We start from the raw sequence: 14,968 nt of genomic DNA, 5'->3' as shown, positions 1-14,968 counted from the left end.
CAGCTAGATTAAACTCTACTGCATCCCGCTACCAGGTGGCCGTGTACAACCACTCCCATAAAGCAGGGATAATCCACCCTGCTACATTTGGCGTCACGAACAGGATCAACATCCTACTCTACTTCCTTGACGTCGACCAGTAGAGAGACCATGATGACAGACGAACAGACCCGCGCCGCGCAGGAAATGGCGGCGAAGTTCGAGGAGCTGCAGGAAGAGTGTCGGACTCAGGCGGCACTACTAAAGCAGCAAGCCGAAGCGGTGAAGGAGTTGACCGAGCAGGCACTCCAAGAGAAGCGCTACACTTAGGCGGCCCTACGGTAGCAATGAGGCGGCCAGGATGCCGCCACCGAGGTAAAGAAGGAGGAGGCCGAAACCATGGAGGAATTGACCGCACAGGTGAAGGCCCAAGCCGGTCTCCTGGACTGACAGGCGCTGGCCCTGGAAAAGACCCAAGCCGCCCTCGACAGGGACGGCCGCGAATCCCGCACAGCCCCCTCGACCGTGTATGTCCAACGGGACCGAAAATGCAGTGAGTGCGGAGGGGGAAAAGAGAGAGGAGTGTCGCCGGTGGAGGACTGGATCCGGGAAATGAAAGCGCATTTCCGAATCAGCAGAGTGCCCGGCGACGAACAGGCGGAGTTCGTACAGCAGCACCCTGCTACATATGTCTATTTCTACTAATTTTATATTTGTCCTTCTCACTGAGGCCCCTGATTAACTGGTTTGACCCCGAGGTTGCCGTGTCGTGGCACGCCTTGGAGGAAGCAACAGTCTCTCCACTAAGACTACAAGATGTAATTTATTCCAACACCTCGATTAGAAAATGCCAATTACGATTTGGTCCTATCATCTCCCGTGTGATTCAGACATAGCATAACACAAACACACAAAGATCTTGTACCATCAAATGCCTGTGGCACCTCGACTCCCCAATATTTCATAGCCCAACAATTACTTATTGGGCATAAATAAACCCATTAACAACTCTCAATGGGAGAGGAAAGTAATCCACACTCTGGGTGATGTTTATGATGGAACCGGCCTTCGCATGTTTCAGAACCTGAGAGAGTTTTATGACCTTCCCAGCGCCTCCTTTTCCTTTGCTCCTTTTTTTGCTCAGGGCGCATGGGGTCCCGTTGGGTCAGCCACTACATCGACACCCCTTTTTTAGACTCATCAGAGACAGAACAACCTCAAAAGGCTTCGTTTCAGACTTTGATACACTCTTACTCAAGTCCACATACAGGAACCTCCCCTTAGATACAATTAGGTGGGAAGACATTCCTGAGTTTGATTAGGGTGATGTCTGGACTACTATTACACTGGCCTCCCGTAACCCCAATCATCAACAAGTACACTTTAACTATATTCATAGAACATATCTCACCCCTATGAAACTGTGTATGATGGGTCTTGTGGCTGACTCCCGGTGCACCTTGTGCACTCTGGGGGGGCCACTGGCACTTATATGCACATGTTCTGGGAATGCCCACCAGTCGCTAGATTTTGGAAGGCCATAACTGCTAAGCTTTCAGACATATGTGATTTGACAATACCACTATCCGCAACGACGCTACTATTGAATGATATCTCCCAGCTGCCGGCTCCTATACAGCCAAAGAAAACGTGTTTTAGCCGGACTTACAGCAACCAAAAAAGATTATAGCTATGAGATGGAAACAACCCGACAAACTTACAATAATTAATTGGGCTTTAACATTTTTAGATGTAATTTATTTACATATCTCTACAGCTCTGGTAATTGGAGTTAAAGAATCTAACCTTAATTTTTGGGCATCAGCGGCTGGGAGAGTAAAGTCAATGATCTAGCGGCAAAGCGAGATCGGGATGGTTGGTCCTGAGGGGTCCTGGGGTGGGGGGGTCGGCGTGGGGGAAGAAATTTCTTTTAGTATTTTTTTATATATTCTTTTTTATATATGTCTTTTGTATTTTTTACAATTATGTATATGTTGTGGGATCACTGCACGTGGGGTGGGTTTTTTTGGGCCCTCGGTTGTTGTGGTTTTGATGGTCTTGGCTCTGGGCCGTGGGGGCCCCGAGTTCGGGGTCTCTGGGAGTCAGAGTGCCATTGAGGCGTGGTGCTCTGGATCCCTGAGATTCTGGACTTGGGGTTCTCGTTGGCTGGGGGCCGTGGCTGTCGGGGCTGGGGCGGGTGGGGGCTTGGGGTACTCAGCTTTATGTGTGGTGGGCCTGTGATCTGATATATAAATTATTATTTTTCCTGTTCTCTTGTCTTGTGACCACAAATGTTATTGTCTGTTAATCTGTTAACACATTCCCTGCCACGGTTATATCCATCAATGTAGGCTCACTGCCACCACTCTAAGCCTATGGAGATGTTCACCTTCTTTGCAGGGCTATAACTTTTTTAATTGTATTGCTAAATTGACATTATTATGGCCCATTCAACATCGATTATCTATCGTTCAGGATGTAGGAACGTTATACTTTTTCATTCATAGATTCTTCCAAAAATACCTTCTAGAATATAAGTATGTTTTTATCGTTTTCTGCAGTAATTCATAGAACGTGAGTTATAGGCATAAACGCATATATAGATTATCAACTGCCGTTTATTGCAACTGTACATGATCGTATATGTTATGATTCATCATGCGTGGATGAAAGGGGGGGGGGGTCGTTTATAATTCCATGATCGTCAGTAAATGCTTTATGTAGTATGGGTGATATATTGATCAGATCGGTTTGCAGTGAAAAGAATAAACAATCAAGCTGAAAGTAACGTTACTGTCCTCTTACCATTCACCGATGAGACTGGAGGAAAAAGATCCCACTTATTTGACGTTGATCTACTAGATCCATGTCCGGTTAGTATGGCGCAATAAACGCCCAAATCATATCGATTATTGAGTTATGGCAGCAATCCATATACACGCCAGTGTTTGTCTGTAGTCCCGCAACGATATGTGACTGCCGGACGGATTTCCCAGATGCACAGATGGCCACTTCCGGTTGTAACTCACCCAATCATCCACCAGGCGGCGGTATTGAGGCGTTGCACTATTGTGCAGGGTCCCACTGTATCACCAGAGGCTGGGTGGCGGAATTATGAATGCCATGGCGAAAAAATGAAATATGATCTCAATATCGCTGTACAGCGTGGTTTGGTAGAATTCGCATGGCCGGCAAACACGCTGTTATTTTATTTTATTTTATTTACTCCTTCATTTATTCTTTATATTATTTATTATTGTGTTCTGGTATGTCTTGTTATATGTTAAGTAATTTTTTATTTTATTTTTTTAAGATTTGATCACAAAAAAAAGTAGTTTATATCCTAAAATCATTGTTTCTCATATTCCTGTTTTAAGTCACAGAGAATCTAACCCTGTCTGCATCCTGGACGCTGTAATCATGGAGTGAAAAGAGTCTGCTTTGTACTTGTTTGAGTTACTGTAGGCCCATGTTATCATTGATGTAGCCGACAGACTGCATCAAGACACGATAGAACAGAGTCTCTTTGTCATCTCATTCACCCATTCACTCACACATTCGCACACCAATGGCGGAGGCAACCATGCAAGGTGCCGACCTGCTCATCGGGAGCAGTTAGGTGTTAAGTGTCTTGCTCAAGGACACTTCGACACACTGCCTGGGAGGAGTGGGAATCGAACCGGGAACCTTCCGACTACCAGATGACTGCTCTACCTCCTGATCCACTGTCGCCTGATTGACCAAATGCTCTGAAAACCCATCACAAACAGACGTCATACATTCAACCATAAAAAATAGGGGTTAAAAAGTAGCCTAAGTGATGATGTCATTCACTCAGTTTATTCATATGTGATGTCATGAAGCCTCTGATACGCCTCAGCGTCTGGATGACACATGTCTCAGATGCTCTCCACGCCATGTAGAAAACTGCATCTTTTTCTGAGTTTATTTTACCACTTTTAGAGACACAAAGCAAAGAATCAGAAAATAGTCCAGGGAATAGGAACCATCTCATATATTGATGTCTTTCATCAGACTGATTATGTGTGAGAACTTGTGAGCGCGGTCTAACTTGACTATATCAGACTGATTATTAAATGTATTTCTATCTGCTAGTTTCTTCTTTGCTGCAATTGTATTTCTTAAATATGAAATGATTGTCTTCGATACTATACTACTATAGCACAGGGTCCTGATTTTATTTAATTGAGAACTACTGTAATTATCAGCATTAATAATGAGTGGTCTAACTTACACTTGCTGAAACTATATTACATTCATCTGATTATCGTGGAAACATTTCTTTGAATTCTCTTTTTTTTTGTCTCTAGATGTCATCTGTTTCAGTGTAATTTTCTTCAGTTTCATAGAATATTTTGCACACTTGGATCTAAGATTTGAATCATACCATTCTTTAATCAACACACCTTTTTTTGTATCTGGTGTAGCACCTATTTATAAAAAGCCATGTTGGACAAACATCAATATCATAATTTACATGGATGTTTTTTATTTCATACATAATTTTCCCCGTATGAATTCTCATCGGAGAATTACAAAAGAAACCATCTTTTGTCACGTTTCCAGTGTACACACTGTGACTCACTTGAAACATGCAACATTTTATTTCACAGGAAATTGCTTTTACTTATGCCATACTTATCTGTCCTCCAGACAACAATCTATCACATATGTGGAGGCTCCACATTTCACCTCCCCTTGTGAAATATGTATCAGATATGAAATATGTATTAACGCCTTAAAATAAAAGTCTTTGATTACATCACTGGAATTGCCTGGTGAGCAACAGAATCAAATATTTATTTATCTTCAGTATCTCTAGGTGCACAGAATACATTGGACTTAATGTGATGAGTCCAAGGCTTTCTGACAGGTGATGTTTCAGTCAACTCTGTGTTGTCGCAAAGCCACGGATATGAAGTGTTCCCAACTCGACTGCCATCGTGCTAAATAATGTAGCGATAACACACTGTAAGAGTCACAAAAAGACACATTTGCAATTATTTTGTTCCCGCTTTCTTTGCTTTTTCCAACCCGCTCAGTGCAATGCCGTTATCATTACATTCAGTGGTCTTTGAGACTACAGTACACACACACACACACACAGACACACACACACACCCCTCTCTTGCTAAGCCCTCTCACCTCTGAACGTTCCCCAGAGAGTCCCCCACTGTGTTCTTCATCTCCTCCTTCCCAGGCTTCAACACCTTCTCCTTCAGTCCTGCAAACCCTCCAAACGGCATCTTCCTCCACCTCTCTGTATGCAGCACAGTGGTATGTCACTACCTTCACACCGGTGTGCTTTTTGTCCTGATAAACCAACAGGGGGGAAAGAAACAGCCACTAGATGCTGTTCCACAAGACGTTAGTCCACTAGACGCTGGTCCTCGTCCTCCCTGGGTGGTTGCAGGCACCGAGGTGGCTTCTGGCTCTTCTTCAGTGGTTTGCCCAGTGTCCCTCAGATACCAGGTGGATTCTTCTCCTCTCTCTGATGCGATCCGTCAGGGACAGGAAGGGAGAGGATGGGCCGAGCAGGAGCAGGGAGGAGGTGTGTTGGGGGGGGGGGGGGGGAGAGGAGAAGGAGTGAAAGGTGAGAACGGGGTTGAAGGCTCCACGCCGTTCCGAAGCACCGTGTCACCTCCAAAAAAACAGACAATCCAGTTGAAAAGAGAAGGAAGGAAAGAGTAATCCAGGGATTTTCTTTAGTGTCTGTATTTAGCCATCATTATCTCCTTCTGAGCAGCAGCTGAACTGAGTGGACCAAACATCTTCCACTTCATCTCATAGTCAGCCCTTCCTGGTGGTGAGGGGGAAGATGAGGAGGAGGGGGGGTACCTGTAATCCAGACCCGCCCCTTCGCTCGCACCCTCACCAGCACACCCCCCCCCCCCCCCCTCTCTCTCTCCAGCAGCTAGCCAGTTTCATCCGATACTAGTAGCACAGGGGATGAGCGATTAAATATTGAGGAGCTTGACGAGCCGCGTCGAGGAGTGATGGGTGTAAATTGGGACTGCGTGGTGTAAAATGCGCGCAGGTGAAACCAGAGACGGAGCCATCGGGTTCCAGGTTGCCATTCTCTGCCAGCATCTCCCTGTGTCAGTGGTGTGCTGCGGTCCCTGCCATTATAATGGGAAGATGGAAATAGTCTATCGCTGGCAAGTCAAGTCAAGTGTTCCTTTATCAATCCCCTTGGGGAAATTCAAGTGATAGCAGCAGGGAAGGGGGAGTACAGGTAGGATAGGTAGTAATAATAATAGAACAAAGTGCAAGTAGTAATGATAATAGTGATAACAGTAGTTGTAACTGTGGCCATTATATGGTTTCATCATTTATGTTATTTCAGTTTAAGTGTAATATTTGAGAATGTATTTATGTTTCATTTCTTATTTTCTTTATTATTTAATTTGCTACAATTTATAATATATTCATTTTGACGTCTGGTCATATGTGGTGTCCCGTTAGGCTGCTGTTGTGTTGTTACATTTGGGTCTGATTAAGACACCTGCGAGCAAGCGGCAGGGATGTTGGGAGACTGGGACTCATTAAAACACCTGCGAGCAAGCAGCAGGACAGAGACGAGTTGTACAGGCTCTCTAGATTCGAAGAGTGTACGACTATGTGTAGTGTACCACTAAGACTGTTACCAAGAACAGAAGAACAAGACCCCTTTGTTATGTAGCATGCAGCCAACGAGGTAATTAATGTTTGTTTGTATTTTGCTTTTCTGATGTATTGTTTTCATATCGTGTATATTATTGTTTGTGTTGACCTGACGCAACGTATATGTTTCTGTTTAAGTTTTCACGGTGGATTGGAGGACCAAGCCTTGAATAAACCCGTTGAAAGGAAACCACTTGTGTCTGCAGTGCTTGAAGGAGTTACAGTGAAAACTCGACTGTTCATCGATGCAAGTGGGCGATGAAGCAAGTCCAAGTTTAAGGCCGGCGTCCAGCGGATCTTCCCCGACAATTGTTTGCTGCGCTGCCGGCGCGCCGACATTAAAGGACAGATGAGTCACAAACAATACGCACTACACGCATAAACACAAGAAGTAAGAAGATGCACACAGTATAATGAGCAGCGTTTCAAGATAAAGCCATAAAGGACTTGGACATTATAAGTTAAGAGTGGTCAGGTCAAGAAGAGTGCTTTGTAAACGTTTCTATAATATATTTGACTGCGAATTCTAATTACTGTGGTGTGCGTGCAAAAACGTTTTGACTTATTTGCCTATATAATTTAACTGAAGCTAACCATTTGTACACACATTAAGGTGTCAACGTTAAAGTATAAATATGTTTTCTGATTGAACACCCATTTCTAATTTAAAGTGTGTTTTGGAAATTGTAACCTATAAAAAGCACGTATAATTTATAGGTGAAGGCTATTATTGGCATCTAATATTTATGTTCCTAAGCGTTCTGAAGTGCTTAATATATATGTGGAGGTTATTTTGAAAGCCAATTGAATTAAGCAATTTGATTTGCTCGGAGAGTACTGCATTTAATTCAAATTTGAGTACAAAACAGGCTAAAGGTTTAAAGGTGTATTTACTATTTTTTCTTTACAAATTTTGGTCAATTTAAAGTAGTGATTTACAATGACAGAGCCAATTAGGCCTGCAATTGAAGTAGGGGACAGTGTTAGGGATAGTGCAAATTCCCAAGACCGACCTGAAGAAGGTCAGGAAGAAGGTGCTGAAGCCCAGCAAGAGGTACCAAAACGATCTCAAAGAACCAGAACTCTAACAGAGAAGGGTAAAGCAATGCAGGAGGATAAGATCAAAGCGCTTCAACAAAGATTTAATTACATTTACAATAAATGGAGGACACAAGTTAAATCTTCTAAAGGTCCGTTATCACAATCAACAGAACATTTGTCTAATGAGCTGCTTACTGATATCATTACAGATGTCACAGGTCTTTCTAATGATGTGCAGCATATTTATGATGAACTACGTGACATCTCAACTCCAGACCAGGACACGCGTCTAAGAGTGGATCTGTGTGCAGGGATTTCTGAGATAATTGTGTCCAGAGCCACATTTAGACTGGGGGGAAGTGTGTTAGAAGAAGGAGAGAAAGAGTGGCCAGAAGCAGGCTCTCTCTTTGACTCAAGCACCTATAAATCTGGTTCTGCCACTTCTTCCAGGAAAAGTGCTTATAAATCTGGTTCTGCCACTTCTTCCAGAAAAGGCACCTCAGTGCATTCAAGCAGTTCTTCTGTAAAGCGACGAGATGCTGTCGCTGATGCTGCTGCAAGCCAAGCTGTTCTGGAAGTGTTAAAAGAACAAGAAAAAGAACAATTGGAAATGCAGTGCCTAGAAGCAGAAGCTAAAAAGAAGATAGCTGAGCAAGAGGCAGCGGGCATAAAGCGTCGTTTAGAGCGTCGTTTAGAACAAGAGGAAGAGGAAGCTAAAATTAAAGCTCAACTGGAAGAAGAACATGGAGCTATACAAAGGACTCTGGAGGAAAAGCGGAGAAAGATACAGCATTTGGAGGCAGTGAAAGGTCTTAATGCAGCACGAGCAAGAATCCTTGTGTACGATCAAGTGGAGGCCACAGAAGAAGAGCGGAAAGACGTACTAGAACATGAGAGGGTAGCAGACAACAAAGTGCCTGCTCCCACAAGTCCTCTGTCCCTGTATACGTCTCCCGTACCACAAGTTGTGACCACCTCCTCAAATGACAGTACAGCAGAGCTTGTTAAGATGCTGGCAGGTGCTTTAAGTGCCAACAGAATTCCAATTCCTGAACCTTCATCATTCAGTGGGGACCCATTGAAATACAATGACTGGAAACTTTCCTTTGAAATACTGATTGATCAGAAGAGCATTGAAGACAAGGAGAAGATATACTACCTCCGTAGGTATGTAAGTGGACAAGCTAAGAAAGCACTTGATGGCTATTTCTTACTCGGAACCAAATCTGCCTATGTTGCAGCATGGAAGACTTTGGAGGAGAGATATGGTAATCCATTTACAATAGCAAAAGCATACAGAGACAAGCTCCAAGCATGGCCCAAGATGGGATCTAAGGACAGCTTTGAGCTCAGAGAGTTTGCAGACTTTCTCAGGAGTTGTGAGGCTGCCATGGTCAACATCAAGGCATTGGACATTTTAAATGACTGTAATGAAAACAGGAAAATTCTTTTAAAGTTGCCTGATTGGCTAACAGCGAGATGGAACAGGATGGTTATCCAAGAAGAAGAAGAGCGTAACCAATTCCCCTCCTTCAGCCAATTTGTAAAGTTTCTGACAAGAGAAGCGAAAATTGCCTGCAACCCTGTTACATCACTACAGTCACTAAAACAAGGTGAGACTGAAAAACCAAAATGCCCAAGATATCAAAGCTTTGAAGCAAAGGCACTGACCACATGTTCCAATGAAAAGACTGTCATAACATGTATTTTCTGTGAGAAGTCAGGGCATACTTTGCATAAATGCAGGACGTTCATGGAGAAAACTGTTTCAGACAGAGTCAAGTTTGTTCAAGCTGGAAAGCTATGCTTTGGTTGTCTCAAGTCTGGTCACTACTCAAAGAGCTGCAACAGTAGGAATGTGTGCGACGTGTGCCACAAGCAACATCCTACATGTCTGCATGAGGAGCGAGCCAAAGAAGGACAAAGACCACCACAAGCCAAGCTAAAGCTAAATGAAGAAAAGCCAAGTACAAGTCAACAATGGTACAAAGAAAGACCTCAATCGACACAATGCAAAGAAACAACCACAAACTCTACTTCACATAGAGTAATACTTCATGAAGCTAACACACAAACGACTGCAATAATTCCTGTCTGGCTTTCATCCACAGATCAACCAACACAAGAAGTCCTTGTTTACGCTCTGTTGGATTCTCAAAGCGACACAACCTTTGTTATAAGGGAAGTAGCAGAAGCGTTGGAAGCAACCAAAGTCAAGGTCAAAGTCAAGCTCTCTACTATGACCTCAAGAACGACAGTAGTAAGCTCTGAAAGAATAGACAACTTACAAATCCGTGGCTTTTACTCTGGTAAGAAGATATTGTTACCACCAGTCTATACTCGGGATTTCATTCCAGCCAACAGAACACACATACCAACAGATGGAACTGCAAAAGCGTGGTCCCATCTAGAGCACCTCCAAGGAAAGATTGCACCTATGCAGGACTGTAAAGTAGGTCTGCTCATTGGGTACGACTGCTCACAAGCCCTGCTTCCAAGGGAAGTTGTGTCTGGCGAAGAAAGTCAGCCTTATGCACAGCGTACAGACCTTGGATGGAGTATTGTTGGCCATGGGAATCCCTGTGTAGACATCGGAATCAGCCATCGCATAGTATTGAGACGAGTAACAGCAGGTGTGAAACGTTCTGTTAATCTCAAAACTGAAGTACACTGTGTGAGCCGAACCCAAGTAAAAGAAATGACTCCCTCAGACATAAGAGTTCTTGAACCAGACTTCTCAGAAAGAACTGGAGAACATGACCCTGTGTCTCAAGAACATATCAAGTGCCTGTCGAAGTTGAGAGAGACCATCACGCAAAAGAACAATGGTCACTACGACATGCCGTTACCATTCAAAGAAAAGGAAAAGAAAAGAAAAGGAAAAAGAAAAAAGAAGAAAAAACGACCTGTCAGAGAACTCAAGGTGGGAGAAATTAAGGAAGATGATCCTGAACTCCACAAGGCTTTTGTGTGCAACACTAAAGCAAAGGAAAACAGATCATCATTGGATCGCCTACAGAGATTCTCGGACTGTGTCAAGTGTAGAAAGTACAGAAGATGTACTGAAGGACAAAGAGGGGGTGACTTACCACAAGATCGGAAGCAACTCCACCCTTCACTTACGCTGGCATAGACTGCTTGGCATAGACTGCTTTGATCCGATCTATGTGGAAGGAAGGAAGGATCTCAAAATATATGATCTCTTACTTACCTGGCTATGTTTAAGGGCCATACACGGGGTCAGATGGTAGGGTGAGAAAATTGAAATTGCGGGTGAGTGACACCACCTTAAAAGGTAAACCTATAACTAAAAGTGTTCCTTGATACCTGTACAGAAGGTTATAACGCTACTCGAAGCAGACTAATTTAATGTTTTGCCTAAAACTTATGTTAATGATGATACTTACATTTAGTCATTTAGCTGACGCTTTTATACATGGCGACTTACAAGTTCTGTACAAGTCCCCAGGAGGGGCACAACTAGCGGCTGAATGACCACAAGAAATATTTAATTTAGAAGATAACCAAATTATGTTCAGAGAAATCCCACGTGTGTGCGATTTGGTGGGAGTGTAACTGTGGCCATTATATGGTTTCATCATTTATGTTATTTCAGTTTAAGTGTAATATTTGAGAATGTATTTATGTTTCATTTCTTATTTTCTTTATTATTTAATTTGCTACAATTTATAATATATTCATTTTGACGTCTGGTCATATGTGGTGTCCCGTTAGGCTGCTGTTGTGTTGTTACATTTGGGTCTGATTAAGACACCTGCGAGCAAGCGGCAGGGATGTTGGGAGACTGGGACTCATTAAAACACCTGCGAGCAAGCAGCAGGACAGAGACGAGTTGTACAGGCTCTCTAGATTCGAAGAGTGTACGACTATGTGTAGTGTACCACTAAGACTGTTACCAAGAACAGAAGAACAAGACCCCTTTGTTATGTAGCATGCAGCCAACGAGGTAATTAATGTTTGTTTGTATTTTGCTTTTCTGATGTATTGTTTTCATATCGTGTATATTATTGTTTGTGTTGACCTGACGCAACGTATATGTTTCTGTTTAAGTTTTCACGGTGGATTGGAGGACCAAGCCTTGAATAAACCCGTTGAAAGGAAACCACTTGTGTCTGCAGTGCTTGAAGGAGTTACAGTAGTTAGTAGTAGTAAACAGTAGTGAGTGGCAGGATTCAGTCAGATCATTGGTAATAATAGTGATGGTGGTATACATGGTCCAAACCATAGTAACACACTGCATCAGAGTCCGTGTACTAGTGTTTATTATTAAGAGTCAGATAGTCCTCCTAACAGTGTTTATTATTAACACTTTCCCAGGGGTGCAGTCGTAATATGGGCGAAGGCCAAACGCCCGCGCACGCGCATACATGTTCCCTCGGTTGCGCACAGAACAGATGATATCCTTCCAGTCGGGAGGCGTCTATATTAATCCCAGCCGAAGAGTGCAAGAGCGCTTCCGCATTCTTCGCCGCGCATGCGCATGAGGTCCTCGCTTAGTTCAGACGCCCCATTCAACACGGTTAATCACAAACTCGAAACTCCGTTAAGCTCCAGAGAGAGAGGCTGAAAACCCACAGTTCTTGCCCGACGGATGGGAGCCGAATCGCGGATCCGAGTTTTCTGATGAATAGCCCCAAAACATGGAGGTCGCGAACGGCGCCGGCTTCGCTGACCAGAGCTCTCTCAGATTCAAAGTTTTAATTGCAGCCTGGAACATACATGTTTCGGAACCAATGTGTAACTAGACAGTTACAATATAACATTTATATTAATTAACCCAGTTAATGCCTTAAAGGGGAACTATCTTATAAATGGCCTTTTTGAGTGTTTAGCATTGTTTCCTAGCTATGTGAACTTATATTAATATGATCTATGTCTCAAAATTCTCATATTGGCGCATTCTTCCAATTCTCCTCTCACAATATTCACCCTCACTGAACTGAGTCATTTGAAAATGTGCGCGATATGTGATGTCAGAAAGACACCGCTGCATGTTAATGTTCAGGCGACGACGCCGCTGCGCAGTGGTTTAGGAGCCCAGGCTCAAAACAGCTCGAGATCTTGAGGTAGAAAAATGCTGTTTTTGAGGACTTGATTAGAAATACAAAACAATGAATACTCACAGGAATTGTGTAAAAGTGCCCAAATAGTGAAAGAAATAGTAAAATAGTTCCCCTTTAAGAGAGAGTCTGGTGGTCAATTACTACGGAAATGTCGTGTCTTACTAATAATAACTAATTCCTTGGTCAATAGAAGTCTCTGTGATACTTTCTGAATATGATTTGGGAATGGGCAGGGTTATAATAGAAGAAAGACAGTGTAAACAATATAATTAACTCTGAATATAATAATGACGAAAAATAAACAGGATACACAACAAGGTGCACTACATATAACCTCATCTCATGCACCTTGTTGACGTGTATCCTGTTTATTTTTCGTCATTATTATATTCAGAGTTAATTATATTGTTTACACTGTCTTTCTTCTATTATAACCCTGCCCATTCCCAAATCATATTCAGAAAGTATCACAGAGACTTCAATCCATGACAAAGGGGTGCAGTACCATCCGGGAGACAATAGGGGGCGGTATTTTCCCAATGGAGCTCAGAGAGAGTTTGCAGTAAATGTGAGGCTAGATTGATGAAATATGAATGGAAATCGCTAATAAAAGAAATCACGATTAAAAACGGCATATCTCGTTCCTGGCACTCAACGGTTGGATTGAAATAACGAGATATCTCGTCCGTGGCACTCAAAGTGTTAAGGGTCAGATTGTCCTACTGTAACAGTGTATATTATTAACTCATTCAGGGCCAACAACGTTTATATACGTGTTTGCTCGCCATCTGTTAAGGGCCAAAGAAAAAACGTATATATATATATATAAGTTCTTGGATAGTATTTTCTTTTTTTCGATTTTAATATTCTATTCAATGTCACTATTCAATGTATATAAAACCCTGTGTCAGTGTCCTTTTTCAGGACCGGTTCCCTCCTGGTCGTCCCAGACGGGGGGAGAAACGTTGTAGGGACTCTTTCTTGTTAGAATTAGCGGCCACCGTTCTCAGGTTTTACGAGCCTACACGCTGTTCATAAATCAGCATTTGGTCTTACGGGACCGGTATCAGCGCTGGCCCGGGTGTGTTTAGCTAGCTCGAGGGCTCGCCTGCATCTCTTGGGGGAAATGACGGGGTAGATCAAACATCGGCGGGGGGTTTCACGCCTGTTAGGTGGGCCACCGGGAGCTGTGCGTTCACATGCAGACCGTCTTGGTGGCGCCCCCTGTGATGTTTTTTGATCGAAACGTGTACCGGGCGGCAGCGTGTAAGGGCACGGGACTCATCCTGGTCACGCCGGACCGGATCAGTTTAACCCGTTGCCTGCCGGGTCACAGATACGTTCTGATTAACCCGAAGGGCCCTGAGATTTTCCGGGGGGGAAATGCCAGGGCGGGCCGGACGCCACGGGGTTGATGTCATGAATGTTGTGTGTCACAGAAATGCCACTACGAGTTGAAAATGGGGGACCCCGAGCGTCTTCCTCTAAAGAGGATCGACATCCCCTTACTTAACAGTTGTGTGCATTGGTCCATACTATGTTGTACCCTTTCAGCGAACTGTTAAGTGGGTTTTTTCCTTTCTCCATTCATTTCACCCCTCCCTCCCTGCTCGACCGGGGGGTGGGGAGGGCCGTCGGGGGGGCTGCTTATTGTCAGACAGCCCCTCTAAGCACCCCTGTGTAGTTCCCATCCTCCAGGCACAGGTCGGCCTTGCCCTTGTTACCTGTTGGCCTGGATTAATGTCACGGTGGGGGTGTGTGTGTGTGTGTCTGTATGTGTGTGTGCTGATGTACCTGTGGGACCCTGAGAGGAGGACACGCCCAGCGATGGTCCTGATGAGGACCTAGATGCTTACCTGGCCGTTTTAACAGGCAAGTGCATATCCGACTGTTATATGTATTGGAATCTACTATCGCAGTACTGTGCCATGCTGTCCCTTCTTCCCTGCTTAGATGAGGTCCATGGAGTCCCGGTGAGAGCGTGGGGAGCCGTCCTGTGGGGATGGTGATATGTGCTGGGGCCAGTGACAGCAGGCGAGTACGGGGCCGCCAGGGGGGGATAGTCTATTTCAGTCTTGAAGTCTACACATGAAGTCCCTCTTTCTTACGTAGCCGGGGTGTACCGCTGGAGGGAGCAGGAGATTGATTGGCTGGCTGGCGTGGAGGGGCGGTGCCAGGAA

At 44.0% G+C, this 14,968-nt stretch overlaps 1 protein-coding gene across 1 annotated transcript in view; it reads right to left on the bottom strand.

The window, feature by feature from the left end:
* slc17a8 (solute carrier family 17 member 8) overlaps window positions 1–5,246 on the bottom strand; it is a gene marked incomplete at both ends in the record, with an annotated part of 218,329 nt that extends 213,083 nt beyond the window's left edge. Inside the window, one exon of the mRNA XM_084335382.1 lies at window positions 5,146–5,246. Coding sequence (XP_084191508.1) covers window positions 5,146–5,246 — 101 coding nt within the window. The remainder of the gene's footprint in view (window positions 1–5,145) is intronic.
* Between the last annotated feature and the right edge of the window lie 9,722 nt (window positions 5,247–14,968).

The sequence above is a fragment of the Notolepis coatsorum genome, assembly GCF_963971535.1.
Source record: "Notolepis coatsorum genome assembly, chromosome: 18".
NCBI classification, from domain to species: domain Eukaryota; kingdom Metazoa; phylum Chordata; class Actinopteri; order Aulopiformes; family Paralepididae; genus Notolepis; species Notolepis coatsorum.
This window is presented reverse-complemented; position numbering and strand designations above follow the sequence as displayed.